The sequence below is a fragment of the Macrobrachium nipponense genome, chromosome 1 (genome assembly GCF_015104395.2).
Source record: "Macrobrachium nipponense isolate FS-2020 chromosome 1, ASM1510439v2, whole genome shotgun sequence".
Classification (NCBI taxonomy): domain Eukaryota; kingdom Metazoa; phylum Arthropoda; class Malacostraca; order Decapoda; family Palaemonidae; genus Macrobrachium; species Macrobrachium nipponense.
The window spans coordinates 61,554,004-61,580,961 of NC_087200.1; the positions used below are offsets into that span (position 1 = coordinate 61,554,004).

The 26,958-nt window shown below is 40.5% G+C and overlaps 1 protein-coding gene across 1 annotated transcript in view; it reads left to right on the forward strand.

The window, feature by feature from the left end:
• The window catches only part of LOC135219347 (uncharacterized), a 294,091-nt gene that overhangs the window by 82,446 nt on the left and 184,687 nt on the right, over positions 1 to 26,958 (forward strand). The window contains exons 17-18 of the mRNA XM_064256029.1: positions 19,402 to 19,461; positions 23,715 to 23,882. Of these exons, the coding sequence (XP_064112099.1) occupies positions 19,402 to 19,461; positions 23,715 to 23,882 (228 nt within the window). The remainder of the gene's footprint in view (positions 1 to 19,401; positions 19,462 to 23,714; positions 23,883 to 26,958) is intronic.

Below are 26,958 nucleotides of genomic sequence, written 5' to 3' on the forward strand. Positions count from 1 at the left end.
GCCATGTTTGCAATTATGCCTGCACAGCCATTGAACAAAGCATGATCAGTTAACGAGAGTTTATAGAACTTAGCCATTGTTTTTTCTCCTTTTTTGGACTTGTCAGGGCATTGTTGAGTGTTGTGTCAATGGCTTCAGATATTGCAACTGAGATTTCCTGTCGACCTGTTTGTAGATTATTCATATTTCTGGCAACAATAACACCTTGAAGGTTTAGAAGAATATGATATTGTTAAGATACAATAAAGTTTGTTCATACTTACCTGGCAGATATATATATAGCTGTATTCTCTGAAGTCCGACAGAATTTCTAAAAACTTACGACACACGTAGTGGGAGTAGGGTGGTTAGTACCCATTCCCGCCGCTGGGAGGCGGGTATCAGGAACCATTCCCATTTTCTATCAGATTTCTATCTCCACTGTCTCCTGAGGGGAGGTGAGTGGGTACTTAAAATATATATATCTGCCAGGTAAGTTTGAACAAACTTTATTGTATCTTAACAATATCATTTTGTTCATGAAACTTACCTGTCAGATATATATATAGCTGAATCCCACCTTTGGCGGTGGGAGAGACAGAAAAGGATTTTAGGAAACATATACATGTAGATGATTGACATCTTGGTTCCTTACCTGTTAGCATAGCTGACTTCGTGATTACTGTCACCCAAGCCTGCATCTACTTCACTAGAGTTACCAACAAGGTAGTGACCTGTGTAGTTGGTGCGCTCTAGATGATCTGTCAACGGGGACGTGACCACAATGTGACTAGACCATGACCATACTTCCGAGGGCAACGAGGCAAAACCACCACCTAAGTTAGCCTAACACATACTCCCACATAAAAAGGCTAATAGAAGGGAAGTCCGCATTCGGCAGCCGACCCTACAACCATAAACATAACAAAGATTAAAAAACTCACCTACCCTTTTCTATGGGAAAGGATGAGTGCTACCTCCTGCCCCCAAAATAGTGTCTGCGGCGACGTATGGCCCAAGAGAGTAACAATTTTCGTACATCGTTCTCACCTCCCGTAGGTAGTGCGAGGTGAACACCGAGTTACTCCTCCAAAACGTGGCACTCAAAATATCTTTGAGGGCCATATTTTTCTGGAAGGCTATCGAGGTCGAAATAGCCCTCACTTCGTGAGCGTTCACTCTCAACAGTCCAAAATCATTGTCGTTGCAAGAAGAGTGCGCCTCCTTTATGGTGTTCCTTAAAAAGAATGCCAGTGCATTCTTGGACATGGGCATATCTGGTCTCTTAACCGAACACCATAAGTTCTCCTCAGAACCTCTACAATTCCTTGTTCTTCGAAGGTATTCTCTTAGACCCCTGACAGGACACAGGACTCTTTCTGGCTCTTGACCAATGATCTCTGCCATACCCTTGATCTCAAACTCCTTAGGCCAAGGGTTGGAGGGGTTCTCATTCTTAGCCAGAAACGTCATTCCCAAAGAGCAGACCGCATTATGCCCTTTGAAGCCGACGTGCTTACTAATAGCTTGTATCTCGCTAACTCTCTTCGCTGTTGCCAAAGCAGTTAGGAATACAGTCTTCTTCGTCAAGTCTCGCAAAGACGCAGTGTGAAGAGGTTCAAAGCAACTTGACATTAAAAACTTTAGGACCATGTCTGAGTTCCAAGAAGGCAACTTAGGAAGAGGTACCTTGGTGGTCTCAAAAGATCTCAAAAGATCATGGAGATCTTTGTTATTGGCTAGGTCTAGACCTCTATGACAAAAAACCACAGATAAAACACTTCTGTAGCCCTTAAGGGTCGACACTGCAAGCTTCAAATCTCGTCTGAGAAAAAGAAGGAAGTCGGCGATCTGGCTCACAGAGGTCGTGGTAGAGGAAACTCCTTTCTTCTTACACCAGCTCCTAAAGGCTGCCCACTTCGATTGGTAAACCGCGATTGATGATGATCTCCTCGCGGTGGCGATAGCTTTAGCCACCTGTCTCGAAAAACCTCTCGCTCTGGCCAGCTTCTGGATAGTCTGAACACAGTCAGACTCAGAGCGGAGAGGTTTTTGTGGTACCTCTCGAAGTGGGGCTGTTTGAGTAGATCTCTCCTTAAAGGAAGAGATCTCGGAAAGTCTACCAGGAATGACATCACCTCTGTGAACCAGTCCGCTGCGGGCCAAAAGGGGGCGATTAACGTTAACCTCGTCCCTTCCGAAGCTGCAAACTTTCTCATCACTTCCCCCAGGATCTTGAAGGGGGGAAATGCGTAGAGATCTAGACCCGTCCAATCCCATAAAAGGGCGTCTACTGCTACTGCTCCCGGATTGAGAACCGGGGAGCAGTAAAGAGGAAGTCTCGTCGTTCTTGAGGTTGCAAAAACGTCCACCAAGGGACATCCCCAAAGACCCCACAGCTCCTGGCATACATTCTGATGGAGGGTCCACTCTGTCGGCAGCAACTGTCCTTGTCGACTGAGTAGATCCGCACGGACGTTCTCGACTCCAGCAATGAACCTTGTCAAGATCGTGATTTCTCTCTCCTTCGCCCAAAGCAGAATCTTTTTTGCTAGAGCAAACAGGGAGCGAGAGTGCGTTCCTCCTTGTTTCTTCAAGTATGCCAGGGCTGTGGTGTTGTCCGAGTTGACTTGGACCACGCGACGGGAGACTTTGTCTTGAAAGAACCGGAGCGCTAACTGAACCGCTGCCAGCTCTTTGAAGTTGATATGCCAGGCTACCTGTTCCCCTCTCCAGGTGCCTGACACTTCTTCCCCCCCTAGTGTTGCTCCCCACCCCGTGGATGACGCGTCAGAGAACAACACTAGGTCAGGGTTCCGAAGCTTGAGGGACATGCCCTCTGACAGCTTCAACGGATCAAGCCACCATCTTAGATGGCTCTTTACCTCTTCTGAGATAATCAAAATCATTTCGAGGTCCAGCTGTCCAGCTGTCCGACAGGAAGAACTGAAGAGGTCGAAGGTGTAGCCTCCCCAGGGAAACAAACTTCTCCAGCGAGGAAATGGTCCCCAGCAGACTCATCCATTCCCTCACCGAGCATGAATCCTTCCCTAGAAAGGCTAACACTTTTTCTATGCCTTGTTGCTGACGTTCCTGGGACGGAAAAGGCCGAAAAGCCACTGAATCCATCTGAATCCCCAGATACACGATGGACTGTGTTGGGGTCAGATGTGACTTTTCGAAGTTCACCAGAAGTCCCAGGGACGCAGCTAAAGACAGAGTCGTTTGCAGGTCCTCCAGGCACCGGGTCTGCGAAGAGGCTCGTATGAGCCAGTCGTCCAGATAGAGCGAGATCCTGATGTTGGAAAGATGGAGCCACCTCGCCACATTCTTCATTAAGATGGTGAACACAAATGGGGCCGTACTCAGTCCGAAACAAAGAGCCCTGAACAGAAAGACCTTTCCTTTCAGGACGAACCGAAGGTATTTCATAGATTGGGGATGTATCGGGACGTGAAAGTAGGCGTCCTGAAGGTCGAGTGATACCATCCAATCTCCAGGTCTTAAGGCCCCCAGAACAGACTGAGGTATCTCCATCTTGAACCTCTGCTTCTCTATAAAGAGGTTCAGACGACTTACGTCCAAGACCGGACGCCACCCTCCCGATTGTTTCGGTACTAGAAACAATCTGTTGTAAAATCCTGGCGTTGCCAGGTCTAAGACCTGTTCCACTGCTCGCTTCTCGAGCATCTGCTGGAGCAGGTCGAAGAGTATCTTCCGCTTTTCTCGAGGATACGACGGGGACAAGTCCCTGGGAGTGGAAGTCAGCGGGGGCGGCTTTACGAAAGGGATTTTGTACCCCTTCTCTATGATGTTGAGAGACCAGGTGTCCGCCTCTCTCTCTCTCCAGGCTTCTCCAAACAACTGCAGCCTGGCTCCTACCGGTGACTGAAGGACGGATCTCTCACTTCTTGCCCCTAGACTTAGCTGGGGCTCTACCTCTAGGAAGACTTTTTCCTCGGGGTGAAGATCTAGCTGAAGTTCCTCCACGAAAGGGCTTCTGCTTTCTACTAGATTGGGCTCCTGAAGACGTCGCAACGACTGAGCCAAAAGGTCTTGAGTGGCTTTCTCTTGAAGGCTTACTGCCAGATCCTTCACCATAGCCTGGGGGAAGAGATGGCTCGAAAAAGGCGCAAACAAAAGCTCTGCCCTCTGTGCGGGAGAGACAGATTTAGCAGCAAAATTGCAATAAAGCGATCTCTTCTTTAAAACGCCTGCTGAAAAATGAGAGGCTAACTCCTCCGAGCCATCTCTGACGGCCTTGTCCATGCATGACAACACACTGGACAGCTCCCCGAGACTAATTGAATCTGGCTTACGAGACTGGTTGTCTAACACTCCCAGACACCAGTCTAAGAAGTTGAATACTTCCAAGGACCTGAAAAGGCCCTTCAAAAGATGATCCAGTTCAGAAGTCGTCCACGAAACCTTCGCTGAAGCTAAGAGAGATCTCCTAGAGGCATCCACAACACTGGCGAAATCTCCTTGCGCCAAAGTAGGAACTTTCAGTCCCAACTCCTCACCAGTTTCATACCACATCCCTGCCTTACCGCTAAGCCTAGACGGAGGCAGGGTGAAAGTGGTCCTTCCTTGCGCCTTCCTAGATTCCATCCAGGTATTAACCTTATGGAAAGCCCTCTTGGTTAATAGCGAAGTCTTCATCTTAACAAAACCGGGTGCTTTGCTTGCTTCTGACGAAGAAAACTGCGAGGGAGGAGAAGGCGGAGCAGAAGGAAGGAAGGTATCCCCGAACGAATCATGGAGAAGCCGAGCTAAGACTTGGTAGTCCGAAGAAGCAGACGTCGAAGGTTGATCTCCTTCAATCTCTTCCGAAGAGCAGCTTAACTCTCCTTCTTCCTTACCAGAGTGAAACCCAGAAGGTAGAGGCAAAAGACCCTTCGCTCCGAGTCTCATATCTGAGCGATATCGAGAAGAAGTGGGGAGCGGATCCGAACCAGAATCCTTCACAGTCACAGGATCAACCAAAGCTTGAGGTGAACGTGATGTTTCACGTAGACGTGAAGCGTCAGCAATAGACTCGGGAAAAGCATCCGAGTGAGAGCGAACTTCCACGTTCGCGTCCAAAGTGCTTTTACGAACTCCTCTACTAGCGTCCAGCGGAGTGTCCATCCTAGCGTCCATGCGAGCGTCCAGCGAAGCGTGCAAACAAGCGTCGAGCGAAGCGTCCCTCCGAACGTCGCGCGAAGCGTCCTTACGAACATCCCGCGAAGATACCGGAACTGCAAACTGACGAGCGTCACGTTGATTGTCGACACGAGCAGGTCTACGAGGAGCAGAAAAGGAAGACGCTTTTTCCTTACTACGAGGATCCAAACGTACTGAAGTCCGTCCCATAGGCTCAACTTCGTCGTCCACAAAAGCGTCGAGATCGGAATGCCGATCGTCCTCTCGCCGAGAAGAGAGGGGAGCGCGATGAGACCTCTCTCTCTCCAAAGAAGAACGAAGTCTAGAGGGCGAAACAACCGGAGACGGGGAAGAACGAGGAGAAGGCGGAGGAGACTGTCTGGTCCTTTTGACTGGCAGTCTGTCGTCCTTCCTGCAACGAGGAACCGTCTCCCTCTGCTTAAGCAAGGCATCCAGTTGACGTTGCATAGCGAGAATCACTTCAGTCTGAGAAGTCTCCTTGCGAGGAGAAGAGCTGTGCCTGTGAGAAGGCGAGGGTCGAGGGGACGCCTTCTTCCTTCTCACAGGAAAAGCCCTGGCTCTAGAGCGACTGGGGCGCTCGAAGGCGTCATCGTCAGATGACGTCCTAGTCTTCTTCTGGGGCGGAAAAGCTACGCTTTCCGGAGAAGACCGCCAATCAGACAAAGCATGACATGAAGCGTCTTGATCTTGAAAGGTCCTCTTCAGAGGCCGCGAATCCGGACGAGATTCCCACCCCTTGCACGGGGAGGACGCGTCGGAGGACGAAAAAGAATCCTTAAGGAGGCGTGCTCGAGCACGCTCCTTAGCAGCCTGGGAAGTGTCTACAGGAGCTGCTGAAGGGACGTCAGATCGGTGGGGGATCCCCGTAACCCTCCTTCGGCCTTCGACATGCCCTCTCCCTGAGTCCTGGGAGTCCGGCAGAGGTCCCAGCCTAGAGGCGCTATAGGGCCGATCTGACGCCCCCTCCACTTCACTAGGGGCACTATCACTGCACTTAGCACTTTGCCTATTTTCAAGGGCAAGCACTTTGGATTCGAGTGTTTTCAAAGAATCCAAAATAAGCGAAAGGGCATTACCCTCCGCAGACACCACTTGAGGGCCCGAAGGCAACACTACGGGGTTAGGAGTTACAAACTCTACAGGAGGGTTAGAAGGGGATACATTAATACCCTGTCTGCTACCCGATTTACTCCTGGAGGAAGATCTCCTGATCCTGTCACGCTCTAATTTATTAACGTAGGATTCATACGTCTTCCATTGCACATCAGTCAAACTTTCGCATTCAGTGCAGCGAAAATCATATATACAAACTTGTCCCCTACAACCTTTACATACTGTGTGAGGATCAACCAAAGCCTTTGGTAGCCTCACCTTACATTCATCCCTCATGCACACCCTGGCGCTAGCCGAACTAGACCCAGACATCTTATTCAAGGAAAAAAACAAGCCAAAATCTAAACAATCCAAAGTCACGTATGTCAAGCTATCGATCCACTATCAAAAAACCCAAAAAGTCAAGAGGATACTTAAGCAAGAACAGTTTTCCAAAATCCTGAGGCGGAGGTGATGTAAACAGTGTTTACAACACCGGCAACAGAAGAAATCTGATAGAAAATGGGAATGGTTCCTGATACCCGCCTCCCAGCGACGGGAATGGGTCCTAACCACCCTACTCCCACTACGTGTGTCGTAAGTTTTTAGAAATTCTGTCGGACTTCAGAGAATACAGCTATATATATATCTGACAGGTAAGTTTCATGAACAAAACTACGTAATGACCCCAGACGAGAGGCAAGCTTTACTAGGCACAGGTCCTGTGGAGGTTGCTAACTTATTTTATGTTGGTTTCGTGGTTTTTCCCTCATATCTTTCGGTGTGGGTAGTGTAAGGAGCTGTGGAAATGACAAAAAGCTTTTCCAAGAGGATGACGTTAGGAAGCACTTCTTAGTAGATCATGAACGCCCTCGTACACTGATAGCAGAATTGTCCTCAGGCAGTGCCAACTCGTACATGAGGAATGCTGCATATATATATTGACAATAAAACGTACAGTGTGTGTTACACGAGGCATACTTCCTCCCAATGAATTTGCAAGTTTCTGTCAGGTTAGATCCCAAGATATGGTAACCACCAATGATGAGACTGAAGAGTAGCGACCCCAAGACCAGGTCAACCTGGAAGTTGTCTCCTTCAGGACAGACCCAGCTAGATGTCTGGATTTCCCAGCCACTAATAAGAAGATCCTCCAGCCAGTAGTTGAGTATCTTTACTGAGAAAACTGTCATGCAATTGCAAGGAATTGTCCAGTCAGCAGCAAAATCTTGTGACGTCACAATGTCTTGTTGTGCACCAAGTTACGGCCCTCCATATCCATATGAAAATGCCTTGTATTCCTTTTTAAAGTTTTCTGCTCAAGGAACACATACCAGTGTACTGCAAACAACTGAAAACAGGATATATGTTTTAATCCAGTAGCAAACAATCGCTGGAGTGGCCTTGCAATTTTTGCTGAAAGCTGCAGTGCGTTTAATGTCAAATGTTTTGTCTCCAGAATTTAATGTAAATATGAATAGGTAATAAAGAACAAACTTATGTGCATCCATACTCATAGTAGGAGTAACAATAAATAAAGGGAAAATGCTTGCATGACTCTGCTTGCCAGATAGAGAAATAAGAATTGACAAGATTGATAAGAAAATTAAGGCCATTAAAGTGGCTATTTCTAGTGTCGACCTGTGTCGCCCTATGAAAAATGCCTGTTATTCATTTTTCCCAGTATAAATAGCTCTATCATATACCAGAGAAAAAAACTAACATAGTTAAGCTGAGGTTACTACCCCCAACGCGATCACCCAAAGGGTATCGGTATAGTATAGGGGCGATGTGTTACCACAAACCACAGGGCTTCTGCCATTTAGAAGATTCCCTTCAAAATCCCTCTCTTTGGTGGGAGCCGTCACAACGGAATCCCACTACTCGTCCTGGCTTGCCACTACTACTACTACCGAAGCGCCATCTTTCATTCCTGTTATAGAGCCGTGCGCTTCAAAACAGAAATTTTTGCTATCCCTTTTTTCGATTATATTCGCAATTAAATAACCATTATGAGTGCCCAATCTTCTGCTACTTCGAAGTTGAATACCCCAATTTGGTTTTTTAACATATTTAAGTTATATTAATTATGCTATCAGTCTAGGCGCCTCGAAATATGAATTGGAAACGCCGACGACTGGGCAGCCATTTTGTGCGTCGCCATAGCAACAACAAATTACGCACGGCATATATAAAATTATATATATAGGCTTAGCTTTGCTTATAAGATGATCAAAAGTTGTTATTCTGTTAAAACAGATACTACTTACATTTCATAATAATAAGGCTTAGGTATTGATACAACAATGTCTCGGTGCTGGGGAGCATTCTCGAATCTAGGCTAGTCTTATTGAGGTAACCATATTTGATCCTTAACGGATACATGGTTCATTATCTCTAGTTAGCTTAAATTATTAAGCCTAGTAACCTTAAATCTATTTTTTCTCGTTATTGTAAGTTAGGTCTATAAATGACTTTACTAATACGATCGGGGAAATTGCCCATTTACGAATGGGAATTTAAGTGATAATGTCGGTTACGTAGATTAGTACTAGATATTAAGAGATAATTTCTATGCATTTTGTGATATATTGTTGTATTTACATCAATAAATACCCAATGTAATAGTATTGTGTGCTTGGCCTACCTGGATAACCTCCTGACCAGGTTGGTCCACTTTCGATCGCGACGAGCCACGGCCAGTCAGCGGAAGTTCTAGGCTATTTAGCCTAAAAGTGGATCTACTTTAGATCAGGGGTAGAGCCAAACAACATAAACTATTGCTTGCAAACCTCTAAATCTCAGGGATTGAATAAAAGATATTATTTCGATAATATCTCTACTATATGATCTTTGGAGCCTCGGCAAACAGAGACTACTTCTAATCACTGTGATTGAAGGCAGGGTAGAATATGATAGTACTCGAAGTTCGGCATTGCCGGAATTCAGACTGAACAATTCCTAACTTTGGCAATTACAGTGGTACGCCACGTCTTTTCTCCGACATCGGCGAAGTTCGGTGTTTCGGCATAAACATGCCTCTGAAAGGAATTTTCAGTCTATACTATTGTACTTGAAAACTTATTAGCCTTATTACATAGGTCAGTACCGAATTACTTCGGCAACGAAGTACTTCGCCGACAACTTAATGAAGTGTATATGTATAAGCTTTATTATTTAGTAGTAAACTACTTAGTAATAAGTTGATAATGGAATACTTCGGCAACGAAGTAATTCCCCGACAACCTAGATAAGCATATATTTAATATAAGCATTATTTAGTAGTGAACTACTTAGTAATAAGTCGATAATGGAATACTTCGGCAACGAAGCATTTCCCCGACAACCTAGATAAGCATATATATTTAATATAAGCATTATTAGACTAAGCTAATATTATAAGATAGTCGATACCGGAATACTTCAGCAGCGAAGTATTTCTAGACAATCTAGTTAAGAACATCTGGAAAAATTAAGGCATATACGTCGACACGGAATATTTCGGGAACGAAATATTCCGCCTACAAAACTTACGAGTTTTATGATCTGATTATTAATAATTACTATTCAGTCGTCAACAGAATAGTTCGGTACGCCGAAATGTTTCGGCAACGAAATACTTCGCCAATAAATAAAATGCATGATTTTTCTAGAAAATACCTGTCCTGCTTCTCTAAAACGAAATATTTCGGCCACGAAATATTTCGTTGATGGTCTAACAATAAACCATCAAAAGTAAGATTGCTCATTGAGTATTTCGCATTACAGGTGGTCCGTTGCCAGGCTGAGGGATGCCACGTGTCATTAGGCAACGACTATGGCCACGTAGTATGTCGTTCGCACTCCAATTGTGCGGTAGCCTTGGATGACTACGTGGCCTGGCACCCGGACGCTTGTACCGTCTGTTACGAGCTTGTTTCGTTGTTGACTGATGAACAGGTAAGGATGTTACAGAATTATCTTATATACTAAGAATATAGTAAGGTAATTTGTATACTGTTCTGGTCCGCCACTAAAACAAAGATTGCCTTACAGACGGACAAGTCGATCGTCCACAGCGCGAGGGCGTCCCTACGCAAGTGGGTGGCGGGGTTCGGCAGAAACGCACCAAAAGGCCGGCCCCATGTTTTGGATGCTGGCCTTTGCAAGAAGATCTTTCCAGGCGCCACCTTCACAACTGCAGTGCCCAGGGACGTTGCCGGACCCCTCATTGAAGCTATCCGCATTGAGACGACGGCCGCTTTAGGGGAGAAGCAGGACTTTACGGAGGAAGTGGCGGCGATCGACCTCAATGTCGAGCCGATGGTCACGGAGGACCAGGTAGGTGGGGAGGTAAGTGGGGCGAGTTCCCATCCTTCTCCTTCTCCCTCCCTTTCTTCAACTCCCTCCTTTAAGGGTTTTTCGAAACCCATTAAAGAACAAGGAATGCTGTCGGTTATTCCTAAAGTCAAGAAGACTTTAAAAAAGAAAAGTAACTCTGTTCCGCCAGCAGCGAATGAGTCGTCTTCGGTGTCACAACCGTCGACATCATCTGTCATTCAGCCTGCTGCCACAAATCCTTCCCCTACCAAAGGTACAGGGTCAGTCCCAAGGGCGGCGGAACAGTTCTTCGACCCTGAATCCTTCACTAACCAGCTGCTAGCTAGGATTAGTGGAGTAGTAGATCAGAGGATAGATGCACACCTCAGATCAACACCGAACATCTCAAACCAGGCTCTCTCGTCATTGACTGAGAGATCAAGCCCATTGAGGAGATGCTCTCAGGCCTCTTTAGATCCGGAACACTAGCTCTATCAATGATGGTTCAGGATACTTCAAAGCTTCCCCCCTTCGATAAGGAAAACCCTTGGAGGTTGGCCTTAAATGCTCCCTTCGTAGAAGGAAGATTGACTATAGAAGAGTGTGGAACAAGACCAATAGAGGACTACGAGCTATTCCCAGCCGGTATATGAAGTTTCCGTTCCCGGGTTTTGTCAGACTAGCACAACATGCGCTAGTCAGAATAGACAAAATACCAAAGGAAACAGTAATCTTTCCCAGGGAACAGGCCCAAGCTGTCTGGGTCCGTTTCCTAACAGAACTGAATTGTGTCAATACCAAATTGACACCACACAAGGGAAAGTATACAATGTTTGTTACCCCAGATGGTCTTCCGTCACCATGTACAACCAAGGTGGCGGAGTTGTCATTGCAAGCAATCTATAATGACAAACCAGTCCCAGCCCTGAAGGAAACAGAGCCAACATCTTTGCTCTTGCCCTCAGGAGCAGACATTTGGGTAAATGCTCCGGCTACGTTCACGGCTGGTAAACTAGAACCGGATTGTGCTTCGGACTTGTTCTCCGAACGACTGCCCAAACTCCCCGGACATTTGATCAAGGGTGAATTTGAGGCAAGGACAAAGTTAGCCAGGACTATCAACTCCGTCACCTCGGTGGAGTTGCTAGCCACAACATATGAAGACGAACCAGTCCTGCAGGTCTTAACGAAAAGTCTTTTACAGACTCTTCAATCAGACCTGACTGAGTTCGCAAGTGCAAGAAGGGCTTGTAGGAAACATGTTTTGGCTGAAGCTACAGTCAAACATGAACCCAATAAGCTCATTAAATCATCCATTTGGGGAAAAAATCTCTTCCCCAAAGAGGAGATAAATTCCATATTGCACGAAGCAGCTAGGGTTAACCAAAGTCTGAGAGTGAGGTGGGGTCTTCCAACGAAATGCCATTTTGATGTGTCTCCTCATCAACAAGCACCTAAAAAGAAAGCGAGAAGGTATAACCCTTACCAGACGGCCCGTCCTCATGGATATATGCAGGCAGTGCCGTCCACCTCAAAGGTAACACCACCACAACAATATGTATTGGTTCAGCCATCCTCGGAACCTCAACCTTTGACTTCATCGCAAGTTGTGGCTTCCCCAGCATATAATCCTGCAAGAGGTGCCTTTCGTACATATAGCAGACATGCTGGGAGTAGTCGAGCCAGAAGAGGCTCCAGACTGTGAGGCGGAGTCAAGGGTAGAGGATTCCGAGGAGGTAGAGTAACTAGACCAGATTCCAACCAGTAAAATCTCCCAGGTAGGGGGGAGACTGTACTTGTTCAAAGGTCGATGGACCTTCAGTCCATGGACCCACAGTTTAATATCAAAAGGTCTAGGCTGGAAGTGGGAGAAGGGCCCTCCCCCTCCAGTCAACTTCTTCCAAAAAACCAACAGAGGACCTCTTAGAATATACAAAGAATCTTCTTCAGAAACGTGCCACAAGAGGGTGAAGAGCATAAGATTCCAAGCACGATTGTTCAGTGTCCCAAAGAAGGACTCGAACAAAAGACGAGTAATCCTTGTCTCGGCTGAATTCCTACATTCACTGCGACAAGTTCCATATGCTGACAATCTCACAGGTACGGACCTTACTTCCCCGTGGGGCCGTCACCACCTCTATAGATCTTACAGACGTTTACTATCATGTTCCAATAATCAGAAACTTCTCTCCATACCTAGGATTCAAGCTAGACAAGAAAGCCTGCTCATTCAAGGTAATGCCCTTCGGACTCGATATAGCACGCAGGGTATTCACGAAATTAGGGGAGACAGTAGTTCAGGAATTGAGGAAGAAAGGAATACTTTTAGTAGCCTACCTGGACGATTGGTTAATTTCGACAAACAACGAAGCAGAATGTCGAAGGTCAACATCCAAAGTACTGAAATTTCTAAAGTTTCTAGGCTTCCAGGTGAATATGGCAAAGTCCAGACTGACTCCACAGTTCCAATGGTTAGGAATTCAGTGGGACCTGAAGAAGCACAGGCTATCTCTACCGTCCAAAAGGTCAAAGAGATAGTAAAAGCTACAAAACGCTTTGTTGGAAAACGACGGTCATCTCGAAGGGAACAAGAGAGAATCCTAGGCTCCCTTCAATTTGCATCAGTAACAGATGTTCTACTAAAAACCAGATTAAAAGATATCAATCAGGTTTGGAGATCAAGAGCAAATCTCAAATCCAGAAACAAAGTTTCAAGAATTCCAGATATTCTGAAAAGAGACTTATTCCAGGATGAAACAACGGAACCTATCCAATCAGTTCCGCTACAATTTCCTCCCCCATCTCTGATCATCCACACAGATGCATCCCTGAGCGGCTGGGGGGGATATTCACCCCTCAAGAAAGTTCAAGGGATATGGTCACAAACATTCAGTCAATTCCACATAAATGTATTGGAAGCGATGGCAGTGTTCCTGACATTGAGAAAATTACAACCGTCCAAGAAGATCCACATTCAAATCGTATCGGACAGCTCTACAGTCGTCCATTGCATAAACAGAAGAGGATCCATATCAAACAAGTAAATCATGTAAATATAGCAATATTCCTATTAGCAGAAATGAACCACTGGCATCTGTCAGCAACTCATCTGGCAGGAGTAAGGAATGTAATAGCAGACTCTTTGTTGAGAATGACCCCATTGGAATTGGAATGGTAACTGGACAACAATTCATTCAAATATATTATGAATCAGATTCCGGACCTCCAGGTAGATCTCTTTGCCTCGGAGTCCAACCACAAACTAGCCTGCTATGTAGCTCTCAATATAGACAATAATGCCTTCACGATCGATGCAATGTCTTTAGATTGGAACAAATGGGAAAGAATATATCTCTTTCCACCAGTGAACCCCCTCTTGAAGGTGCTTCACAAGCTACGATTATTCAGAGGCCAGTTGGCACTAGTGGCACCCAATTGACCGAAGAGCAATTGGTATCCACTTATCATGGAGATGAAACTCAAACCTCAGAAGATTTCATCCTCGAAATTAACACAAACAGTACAAACGCAAACTGTGTCAGCTTCCTCAAGAATTCTGAATGCCCTAACTTTATGGACTTCATGAAGTTCGCGGCACAAAAGGAAGCAAAAATATATCCATTAAACATTCTATTTGTAGAATCGGATAAGAGAGATTCTACAATTAGACAGTATGACTCCGCAGTTAAGAAACTAGCTATGTTTTTAAATGATATAAATGTACAAGAGATGGATACTAATCTTACCATTTCTTTCTTTAGATCATTACATGAGAAAGGCCTAGCTGCCAGTACTATTACCACAATTAAATCTGCCCTAACATCATAGGGCGACATATAGAACAAAAATAGGTTTCAATAATTGTTCTTATTCAGCACTATTAAGAAAAACATGGTTTTTTGTAGCGCTAGCCTCGGGCGCTAGAATATCTGAATTATCAGCACTTTCTAGAAATCCAGGGCATGTGGAATTTCTTCAATCTGGGAAAGTTTTACTTTCACCAGATAGACAATTCTTAACAAAAAATGAGGATCCACAAAATAGGTGGACTCCTTGGGAAATTATTCCTCTTCTAGAAGATAAATCATTATGTCTGGTTCATACACTTAAAACCTTTATGACCAGAACATCTCAAATAACAACGGGCTCTCTTTTTATTAGAGAAAAAGGGGGCACGATAACTTTAAGAAGAATTAGGCAACAGATTCTTTATTTTATTAAACAAGCCAACCCAGATCCAGTTCCACATGTCCATGATATCCGGGCAGTTGCCACATTAACTAATTATTTTCAAAATATGAAGTTTGAAGACCTAAAAAAGTACACAGGTTGGAAGTCCCCAACAGTGTTAAGCACCACTATCTCAAAAATTTACAGGCCCCAAAAATTTTTTAGCAGTGGTAGCTGGTACTGTGGTGGTTCCTGAAGAACAAACTAACGGTTCTCCTTAGAAACCTTTGAATAGACTATTCCTTTAACTATCTCCCTCTGCATGACCCTTCTACCTGCATGACTCGCTCACACTCTCCACCATACCTTGTTTTCCGGACCGGGCGAAACGTTTGTTGTCGATCCCGTTACCGAATTAGTATATAAGATTGCACAATATGTATATATGGCTATTAAGTATTAGTGTATTGCTTTGATTGGTCTGTATGACACATAATTAAGACCAATAACTTCATATTATGTACATTTTAAGTATTATATAAATATTACTATTATGGTTAAGAATATATTAAGAAATCATTTCTTACAAATAGTAAATTAAGATTAAATAGTAAAACTATTTATAATTCTTTACTCTGAATGTCATTAACCTGGTTTTACATTTATAATTCTTTTACACTAACCACTTAACAAAAACTTGTATAGCATTCTCTGGTATGTTTTCATAGGGCGACACAGGTCGACACCAGAAAAGGGATTTTGAGGTAGGAAAAATCTATTTCTGGGGGAAGACCTGTGTCGCTCTATGAACCCTAGCCCTATTAACATTTCTTCCCACCCTGACTAATCCAAGTTTATAGATCTAATCAGGAATGCAAGATGGCGCTTCGGTAGTAGTAGTAGTGGCGAGCCGGGACGAGTAGTGGGATTCCGTTGTGACGGCTCCCACCAAAGAGAGGGATTTTGAAGGGAATCTTCTAAATGGCAGAAGCCCTGTGGTTTGTGGTAACACATCGCCCCTATACTATACCGACACCCTTTGGGTGATCGCGCTGGGGGTAGTAACCTCACCTTAACTATGTTAGTTTTTTTCTCTGGTATATGATAGAGCTATTTATACTGGGAAAAATGAATAACAGGCATTTTTCATAGGGCGACACAGGTCTTCCCCCAGAAATAGATTTTTCCTACGTCAAAATCCCTTTATAGTTTATAAAGAATAAGCTATTATTATTATTTATTTTTTTTTTTTTTTTTTTTTTTGGTCTATCACATTCATACTATCCGACTCTGTGATATTTATATTGTGGAGTTCTGGGTTGCAGCCTACCTCCTTAGGAGTCCATCACTTTTCTCACTATGTGGGCTGTTTCTAGGAGCAAGCTCTTCTGCATGAGTGGATTATTATTGTTATTATTGTTATTATTATTATTATTACTATTATTATTACTATTATTATTATTATTTTTTTTTTTTTTTTTTTTTTTTTTCTTATCACAGTCCTCCAATTCGACTGGGTGGTATTTATAGTGTGGGGTTCTGGGTTGCATCCTGCTTCCTTAGGAGTCCATCACTTTTCTTACTATGTGCGCCGTTTCTAGGATCACACTTTTCTGCATGAGTCCTGGAGCTACTTCAGCGTCTAGTTTTTCTAGATTCCTTTTCAGGGATCTTGGGATTGTGCCTAGTGCTCCTATGATTATGGGTACGATTTCCACTGGCATATCTCATATCCTTCTTATTTCTATTTTCAGATCTTGATACTTATCCATTTTTTCCCTCTCTTTCTCTTCAACTCTGGTGTCCCATGGTATTGCGACATTAATGAGTGACACTTTCTTCTTGACTTTGTCAATCAACGTCACGTCTGGTCTATTTGCACGTATCACCCTATCCATTATGATACCATAGTCCCAGAGGATCTTTGCCTGATCGTTTTCTATCACTCCCTCAGGTTGGTGCTCGTACCACTTATTACTGCAAGGTAGCTGATGTTTCTTGCACAGGCTCCAGTGGAGGGCTTTTGCCACTGAATCATGCCTCTTTTTGTACTGGTTCTGTACAAGTGCCGGGCATTCGCTTGCTATGTGGTTTATGGTTTAATTTTTCTTATTGCACTTCCTACATATGGGAGAAATGTTACTTCCGTCTATCGTTCTTTGAACATATCTGGTTCTTAGGGCCTGATCTTGTGCCGCTGTTACCATTCCTTCAGTTTCCTTCTTTAGCTCTCCTCTCTGTAGCCATTGCCATGTGTCATCGCTGGCTAGTTCTTTAGTCTGTCTCATGTATTGTCCGTGCATTGGTTTGTTGTGCCAGTCCTCTGTTCTGTCTGTCATTCTCCTGTGTCTGTATATTTCTGGGTCTTCGTCTACTTTTATTAGTCCTTCTTCCCATGCACTCTTTAGCCACTCGTCTTCACTGGTTTTCAGATATTACCCCAGTGCTCTGTTCTCGATGTTGACACAGTCCTCTATACTTAGTAGCCCTCTCCCTCCTTCCTTTCGTGTTATGTATAGTCTGTCCGTATTTGCTCTTGGGTGTAGTGCTTTGTGTATTGTCATATGTTTCCTGGTTTTCTGATCTATGCTGCGGAGTTCTGCCTTCGTCCATTCCACTATTCCTGCGCTGTATCTGATTACTGGCACTGCCCATGTGTTTATGGCTTTTATCATATTTCCGGCGTTGAGTTTTGACTTGAGTATCCCCTTGAGTCTCTGCTTATATTCTTTCCTGATCGTGTCCTTCATCTCTTGGTGTTTTATATCCCCTCCTTCCATTATTCCCAGGTATTTGTATCCTGTTTCATCTATGTGTTTGATGTTGCTCCCATCTGTTAGCTTTATCCCTTCAGTTCTTGTTACTTTGCCTTTTTGTATGTTGACTAAGGCGCATTTTTCTATTCCAATCTCCATCCTGATGTCCCCAGATACAATCCTTACAGTCTGGATTAGGGTATCTATTTCCTTGATGCTCTTACCATACAGCTTGATGTCGTCCATGAACATCAGATGGTTGATTATGTTGCCTCTTTTCTTGAGTTGGTACCCGGCATCCATCTTCTGTAGCACTTTTGTCATGGGAATCATGGCTACTACGAAGAGTAGTGGGGACAGTGAGTCGTCCTGGAAGATCCCTCTCCTGATATTAACCTCTGCTAGTCTTATTCCAGAGCTTGTAAGTATTGTATTCCAGTTGCGCATTGTATTTTTGAGGAAGCTGATGGTGTTTTCCTCTGCCCCATATATTTTCAGGCATTCTATTAGCCATGTGTGTGGTATCATGTCGAAGGCTTTCTTATAGTCTATCCATGCCATGCTTAGGTTAGTTTTCCTTCTCCTAATGTTCTTCATTACCATTTTGTCTATCAGGAGCTGGTCTTTTGTGCCCCTACACTTCCTTCTGCAGCCTTTCTATTGGTGGGGATGGTGTTTGTCTCCTCTAGGTAATTGTATAGCCTTTCACTGATGATACCTGTTAGTAACTTCCACATTATTGGTAGGCAGGTGATAGGCCTGTAGTTACTGGCTATATTTCCCTTACTCTTGTCTTTTTGTACTAAAGATGTTCTTCCTGTGGTCATCCATTTGGGTGCATGGTGATTTGAGATACAATGCTGGAGTTGTTCTGCTATTCGTGGGTGTAGGGCCTTGAAGTTTTTGAGCCTGTATCCATGGACTTCATCGGGACCTGGGGCTTTCCGGTATCACACAACAAACATGCAACATGGGTCCAGGAAGTCAAGGAAGAAGAAACAGGGAGAATAAAACAAAGATTCTCACCAACTAAAGAAAATTATTATTATTATTATTATTATTATTATTATTATTATTATTATTATTATTATTATTTTATTATTATTATTATTACGTATTATTATTGGTATTGTTAAGAAATTCACAATTCCGTGAAAACAAATTGTTTAAAAAATATCCACAATTATATATTTTTTATTTTTACATAGAAATATATTTTTATATTTAATTGTGGATATTTTTTAAACATTATTGGTATTAGTATTCAAAAGAAATTATTCACAAGAACAAACCTAAAAGACTAGAGGAAAAATTTCAATAGGTATACAACACTAATGATGGGAATTAGTTACTATTATTGTTTGTTAAAAGGGCCATTTCTTCATTCAACCTAAACGTTTTGCTTGAACCATGAAAAGAATATAGTCTCCAAGAACACCAGATAGAGAATATTTACCCTCCTCATCATGGCACCTGCATGAAAATGTCCTTTTAGGTCAATATTGCAGTTGATGTGTCACAAAGAGAACAATGTGTCTTGCTTTTTTGTATCTGTTGAAAGATTCATATTTTCATACACATTTGTATATTTGTAATGATAATACAGGAGCTTCCACATGTCTAAACAAAAGCAAAACCATTCTGAATATTAACAATATAAGCAATTTGAATGTTGTGGATAAATTACCTGTCAGGTGAGGATTTTGTGATAGCTGAGTCTGTGACTTCAGCAATCTCTGATGGGGTGGATGGTCATAAAGAGCTTAGAGCGTTGTAATTATGTTGTTGACCACATATGTAGTATGTCAAACTTGATCTTCTAGCAATGCAGTTATTCGTCAGATTATGTAATTTGTGTTATTCTTCAGATTATGTATTTTGCATTAAGAATAAGATAGTTAAATGCAAAACATGATAATGATTTCTTTACCGTTTTCAGACTACGTCGACATGTTGGTGACAAATGGCTACAATTTCCTGGAACCATCAAAAAGACAAAGTAAAGAATGATAGCTTTTTAGTAGTATAGTATGTTTTGGCTATTTTGAAAGATCATATTTACCATTCATATGTCCTGTTAAAAACAGATCACTCCTGACAGTATCAGAAATGAGTTTGGCAAAATTTGTTTTATATATATATATATATATATATATATATATATATATATATGTGTGTGTGTGTGTGTGTGTGTGTGTGTGTGTGTGTGTGTGAGCATATTATATATACAGGCAGTCCCCGGGTTACGACGGGTTTTGGCTTACGACGTTCTGAGGTTAAGGCGCTTCTCAATTATATTCATCAGGCATTATTTCCAGGGTTATGATGCATGTTCCAGGGTTACGACACCTACAACACTTATCTGGCAGATGTAATATGGCACCAAAAATGCAAAATAATCAATATTTTGAAGGTTTTTTTGATGAAAAATGCTATAAGAATGCAGTTTACATAGTTTTCAATGCACCCAAAGCATTAAAAGTAAGGTTTTCTTAGGATTTTTTACAATGTTCCACATTATGACGATTTTCGGCTTACGACGTGTCTCAAGAACGGAACCCCCGTCATAACCCGGGGACTGAATATATATAATATATATATATATATATAATATATAAGAAATATATATATAATATAATATATCTATATATATATATATATATATATATATATATATATATATATATATTTATATATTTGTGTGTGTGTATGTATGTGTGTGTGTCAAATAAAAGGAGCCCATAAAAATGCCATAATATAGAGAGAAAATACCATATTTCAGAGACTGTTGTCTCTTTATTCAGGTAGATGAATGAGAAAAATTACAGAAAAGGTGGTATTTATTCCAAGAGATCCATTCACAGTTAAGCCAATTTAGGTCTCGCCAACTGATAATCCTTTAATCCTCTTGAGCGTTGGTTGAAGGAAAACTTTATCAATTGACATCTGAGTCCCATGCACCCTTGGAGATGTTAATTATCTGTCTCTGTTTAATCAAGGCTGATTCTATCATCTGACTCTTGTACCGACAGTTTGTTTAATCAAGGCTGATTCTATCATCTGACTCTTGTACTGACAGTGTCTGCTATAAATTATACGTGACAAATTCTATTGGACATTAGTCAGGGATTTGGCTAATGTATTTATGTAAGTAAATGCAAAACGGTTAGATTTTCTGAGAGTCTGGGTCACTGTCTTAATCCAGTCCAGGTGTGGAATTTTTATTTTATTGTTGGGTGTCTCTCTGGTCTTGCCTTGAGGGGGTTGGTGGAAAATTATGTTTGCTTTGTGAACTGCTTTCTCAATTATATGGTCAGGATACCTTAAAGATGAAAGCTGCTTACGAATAGGTTCAAATTCTTTTTCCAGGAAATCTGGGGAACAAATTCGTAAGGCTCTTATGAATAGGTTGCTGACTACGCCTATATCGATAGGAATGTTGTTAGCTAAAGTAGTGAATGTATGAAAGTGAGAACATTGGTTTTCTGTACATGGTAAATTTGTATTCTGTCGTGTCTCTAATTATTAAAACATCAAGAAAAGGAATTTTGTTGTCTGTTTCTCATTCAAATTTAAATTTGATGCTTGGCACTAATGCATTTAATTTTGAAAGGAATTCATTGAAATTGCCCCATCTATTATCCCAAAATGTTAGAATATCATCTACATATCCTATCCACAGCATGTTTTTGGGTTTTATTGCATTTATTACTGTAGTTTCAAAGTATTCCATGTATAGATTGGCTAAAACAGGCCTTAAAGGACTACCCATACACTACACCAGAATTGTTGCTTATAGAATGATTCCCTGAATGAAAATACGTTATTAGATACACATAATTCGGCTAACTTTAATATTTTGTCAAGTGCCAATGGGAAACGATATGAATAGATGGCTAATTTTTCTATAAAAAACTGAAAAACGTCCTGTACTAGTACTTTTGTGAATAGGGAATCTTCGTCAAGGCTTAAAAGCTTTATGTTGTGAAGTGGTATATGTGCATCTCTGAATTTGTGACAAAAATCTTCCGAATGTTTAATGTGACTGGGAGAAAAAGTGCCTAAGAAAGGGGAAATGAGGCCAGCTAGCCATTTAGAAATTTTTGTAATTGAAAGCTCCGGCACATGAAATGATGGGTTTGAATGGAAGATTGTCTTTGTGAGTTTTGGGAAGGCGATAAAAGTAGGGTAGTTTTAGATTAATGACTTTAATTTCCAATGCTAGTCCAATACTCTTTTTGTCTTGGCCTATTAATCTTACCTTCCGAAAAAATTCAGTTTCTGAGAGAAAAATTAGCCCCCTATTCAGATCCTTTCCCATTGGCGCTTGACAAAATAATTGTTAGTCAAATTGTGTATCTAATAGCATATTTTCATTCAGAGAATAATTCTATAAGCAACAATTCGGGTGTAGTGTATGGGTAGTCCTTTAAGTCCTGTTTTACCCAATCTATACATGGAATACTTTGAAACTACAGTAATAAATGCAATAAAACCCAAAAAGATGCTGTGGATGAGATACATAGATGATATTCTAACTTTTTGGGGTAATAGATGGGGCAATTTCAATGAATTCCTTTCAAAATTAAATGTATTAGTGCCCAGCATCAAATTTAAAGTTGAATAGGAAACAGACAACAAAATTCTTTTTCTTAATGTTTTAATGATTAGAGATACGACAGAATACAAATTTACCATACACAGAAAACCAACGCTCTCACTTTCATACATTCACTACTTTGTCTATCACGACATTCCTATCAATATAGGCGTAGTCAGCAACCTATTCATAAGAGCCTTACAAATTTGTTCCCCAGATTTCCTGGAAAAATAATTTGAACTAATTCATAAGCAGCTTTTGTCTTTAAGGTATCCTGACCATACAATTGAGAAAGCAATTCGCAAAGCAAACGTAATTTTCTACCGACCCCCTCAAGACAAGACCAAAGAGACACCCAGCCATATTATAAAAAATCCACATCTGGACAGGATTAAGACGGTGACCCAGACTCTCAGAAAATCTAACCCTTTTGCATTTACTTTCCCAAATAACGTCCAACAAAAGATATCCCCCTAGGACACAGGAATTTATGAAATCCCATGCCTGGACTGTGACCAATCTTACATTGGTTTTAGAGGAAAATCACTTCCCCAGAGATTAATACAACATAAACGGTCAGTTAGGTATGGACAACAGAACTCGGCTATTTTCAACCATATAAATAAACATAACCACAGAATAAACTGGAATTTGTCACCTATAATTTATTGCAGCAACTGTCGGTACAAGAGTCAGATGATAGAATCGGCCTTGTTTAAACAGAGACAGGTAATGAACATCTCAAAGGGTGCCTGGGATTCAGATGTTATTAGTAAAGTTTTCCTTTGACCAATGCTCAAGAAAATTAAAGAAGGATTGTCAGTTGGAGTGACCTAAATTGGCTTAACTGTGGATGGATCTCTTGGTATAAATACCACCTTTTCTGTAACTTTTCTCATTCATCTGCCTGAAGAGAGAGACAGCAGTCTCTGAAATATAGTATTTTCTCTTTATATTTTGGCATTTTTTATGGGCTCCTTTTTTTAGATGGAATTCTGTTGTAACAGAATATATTTACCAGTCGTATTTAATTTATTATAATGAATATATATATATATATTATATATATAATATATAGATATATTATATATATATATATCTATATTATAAGTTTATATATATTCTATATATATATATATATATATATATACTATAATATATTATATATAATATATATTATATATACTATATATATATATATATATATATATATATATATATATATATATATATATATGTATATACTATATATATATATATATATTATATATTATATATCTTATATCTATATATATATATATATATATATTATATATTATATATACCGTATTATCCATTTATATATACATATATATATGTATATATATATATATATATATATATATATTACATATATATATATATATATATATATATATATATATATATATATATATGTGTGTGTGTGTGTGTGTGTGTGTGTGTGTGTGTGTGTGTGTGTGTGTGTGTGTGTGTGTGTCTATCTTTGTGTGTATAAAATGACATGTAGTCATCAGGATCATCATATAACTTTGCTATGCATGCACTAATATTTTAATGTAATATATTTATTTGCATGATGCATACAGAATCAGTCGCTACCCATGACATTAAATTTTACATTTTTGTCACAGTTGAATATAAACTATACTCAGTGAATGGCTCCAAATGCCAACCCTTTTCACATGACGGCCAGATGCAATATGGATGCGTTGAAGAGGAGGGAAAGCGCCCTTGGTGCGCCACCAACATTGATAATAAGCAACTCCCGACCGACAAGGGTTCATGCCCTGATCAATGGAGTAAGTTCAGGATTTATTTCTTTCTTGTATTATGAGTTATTTATTACAAAGTGCTAATTTTAGAATTATGCTTTATGCATGATGTTATTTCATTTATTTTAAAAGGTTTTTAATATTTGTCATAAAGATATGTTAATAAGAGGAGAATATTATGCACAGTATTTCATATTAATTTGTTTATTCGTTCTTGAATCAGAAATAGATATATTGAGAGGATATTATTTGTATGACATGTCTCATTGATTTGCTCTTCTACTTTTAATCAGATTTACCGAACCATTTACTTAGTCAATCACGTCTTAACTTTATAATTCATTAAAGCTTTATGCAAGGTTCATGTAGAATAAACACAGTTTTATATACAGAAAACAATGAGAAATATAAATGACTAATGAAATGAATAAATGAACATTTAACATATCTCTTATCTTCATGGAAAACACTCGTTAGTATATGGAATACTTAGAGGAGGGGAGAGGGAGGAGAGGTTCTGTTCTCTTCCTGGCTGATGCCACTGACTGAAAATCACCGCTAACCGAAAATTGGCGATAACAGCACTAAAAACCGCTTAACAGTGCCGTTAATGGGATATCGGCGCCATTAACCAGAGATCAGCACTGCTGTTAACTAGAGATCGGCACTGCTAAACAGAGTTCAACGCAAAAATTCTATTTAACAGCATTGCTAGACAAGCGCCGTAAAACCAAATAGCCGTTAACCAATGCCGCTGTTAACCAGGGGCTGCCTGTATGCAAGCAGTCCTGGTTATTGGTGGTCTCGGTTAATGGCGATCCGGTTTTATGGTGCCGATAATAGAGTTATGGCGCCATAACATACATACCTAACAGAGGCACCATTAACTTGGCACCATAGCGCCATAAATTGCCAAGATTTGGTTAATGGCAGATTTCGCTTATCAGTACCCTGCTGAGAATGGAACCCCTGTCAATAACTGGGGACTGCCTGTATGTGTATATATATATATATATATATATATATATATATATATATATATATATATATATATATATATAGATAGATATATATATATCAATTCAAGCTACAAATGTCCTTTAATATCTAAATTCACTTTACCTCCCAAATGATATATTTTCATATATGTACCGAAGGGGAATTTTTGAATTGATAATAATTTCGTCCCCCCATGGGATCGAACCACCGTCCAAGTGGACGGGGACGAAATCAGGACAGTCAGTGATGCATCTCTTTTTACGAACATACCGTTGCAGGCGACGGTTGACATTATTTTAGATAAGATCTTTTATGAGGAAAATATTTTATATCATGGTTTTAATAAGGATAATTTTAAGAAACTTCTTGAAATTGCAGTGCAGGACACTCACTTTATTTTTAACAAGAAAGTTTTTAAACAAGTCGATGGTGTTTCAATGGGGTCGCCACTTGGCCCAGTTATGGCTAACGCCTTTATGTGCTCTTTTGAGGAACAAATGCTGGATGGTTGTCCCTTATCATATCGCCCTCTCTTTTATAAGCGATATGTGGATGACACTATTGCTCTATTTAGGTCCCGAGAAGCAGCTGAAGCTTTCTTGGAATATATCAATGGCCTACATCCTAATATAAATTTCTCAATCGAACATGAACACGACAACCAACTTGCTTTTTTAGATGTTTTAATTACTAGGACAGAACATGGTTTTAATACGAGCGTCTTTAGAAAAACGACGTTCACAGGTCAAGGTACTAACTTTTATAGCAGTTGTTCCATAACATTTAAATTAAATAGTTTTTCCACGCTATTGCATCGTGCTTATACGTTGTCTTCCAGCTGGCATAACTTCCATAGTGAAATACAATTTTTACTTCAGTTTTTTAAAAATAATTCGTATCCTCCAGCCTTATTCTTGAAATATGTCAATAACTTTTTAAATGATAAATTTCAGCCACGTCAACTTGTACCGAACGTGCCTAAATTATTAATATATGCATCGATACCTTTCATTCAGTCCAACACATTTAAGGTGCAAATACAAAAAGTCATTCAGGAAACTTTTCCGGCTGTGAATCTTAAGTTGATAGCAAAAAATCCTAAAACTCTGGGTTCTTTGTTCTCCCACAAAGATAAACTTCCGGCTTTGATGCGGTCTTTGGTGGTATATTGCTTTACTTGCCCGAAATGTAAGATCGGGAAATACGTGGGAGCCACCAAGAGACTGCTCAAAGTCAGAATCGACTCTCATCTCGGAGTCAGTCACCGTACGGGATGTACTTTGAAAACGAAAGAATTTTCTAACATACGAGAACATTGTAATAAATATAAAACATCATTTTCATATAAGGATTTTCGTATTGTCACCCAAGCGCCCAATGACTATTCTCTCTCTGTTTTGGAGTCATTAACAATCAAACAGCTTGTGCCCCCATTAAATGGTCAGACTTCTTCCACAGTTCAATATATAGCATAGTTGACGTTCTTCTTTCCAAACCAGACAACGTCACTCAGTTTTTTAACTCCATAGAGATAGGTACTAACTTTTAAGCATTCTTCACTTTTTAATTTTTTTATATATATATATATAAATTTTTTAGTTCATTTTTTTAGTTCATTTTTTAAATTATTACATTTAACTTTTATGTACTTCCATTTTTATTAATATTAATATTAATACTGAGTTTTTTAATTTGTATATTTTGTATGTTTTACAGCCCTGATGATGAGACCCAAAGTCTCGAAAATTTGGAAAATACATGTATGATGTTACGCTGGCTTTTCTCCATCCTATTCATTTTAAATCTACGGCGTTCCAGATGCCCCAACCTTCCTGCATATATATATATTATATATAGATATATATATATATATATATATATATATATATATATATATATATATAAAACCTCCAGGGGATGTCCATAATACAACGATTAAAACTGATAAATTTATTTCAAGAAATGTTTCGCACATGAAATTCTCTGTAGATCATCAGTCTGTGAAAGATAGACACATTTATAAATAAAAAAAACAATAAAAGTGTAAAAAACAGGAAATCACGTATATCAAAAATAGTCTTAAAGTTACATAAAAGAGTAAAGT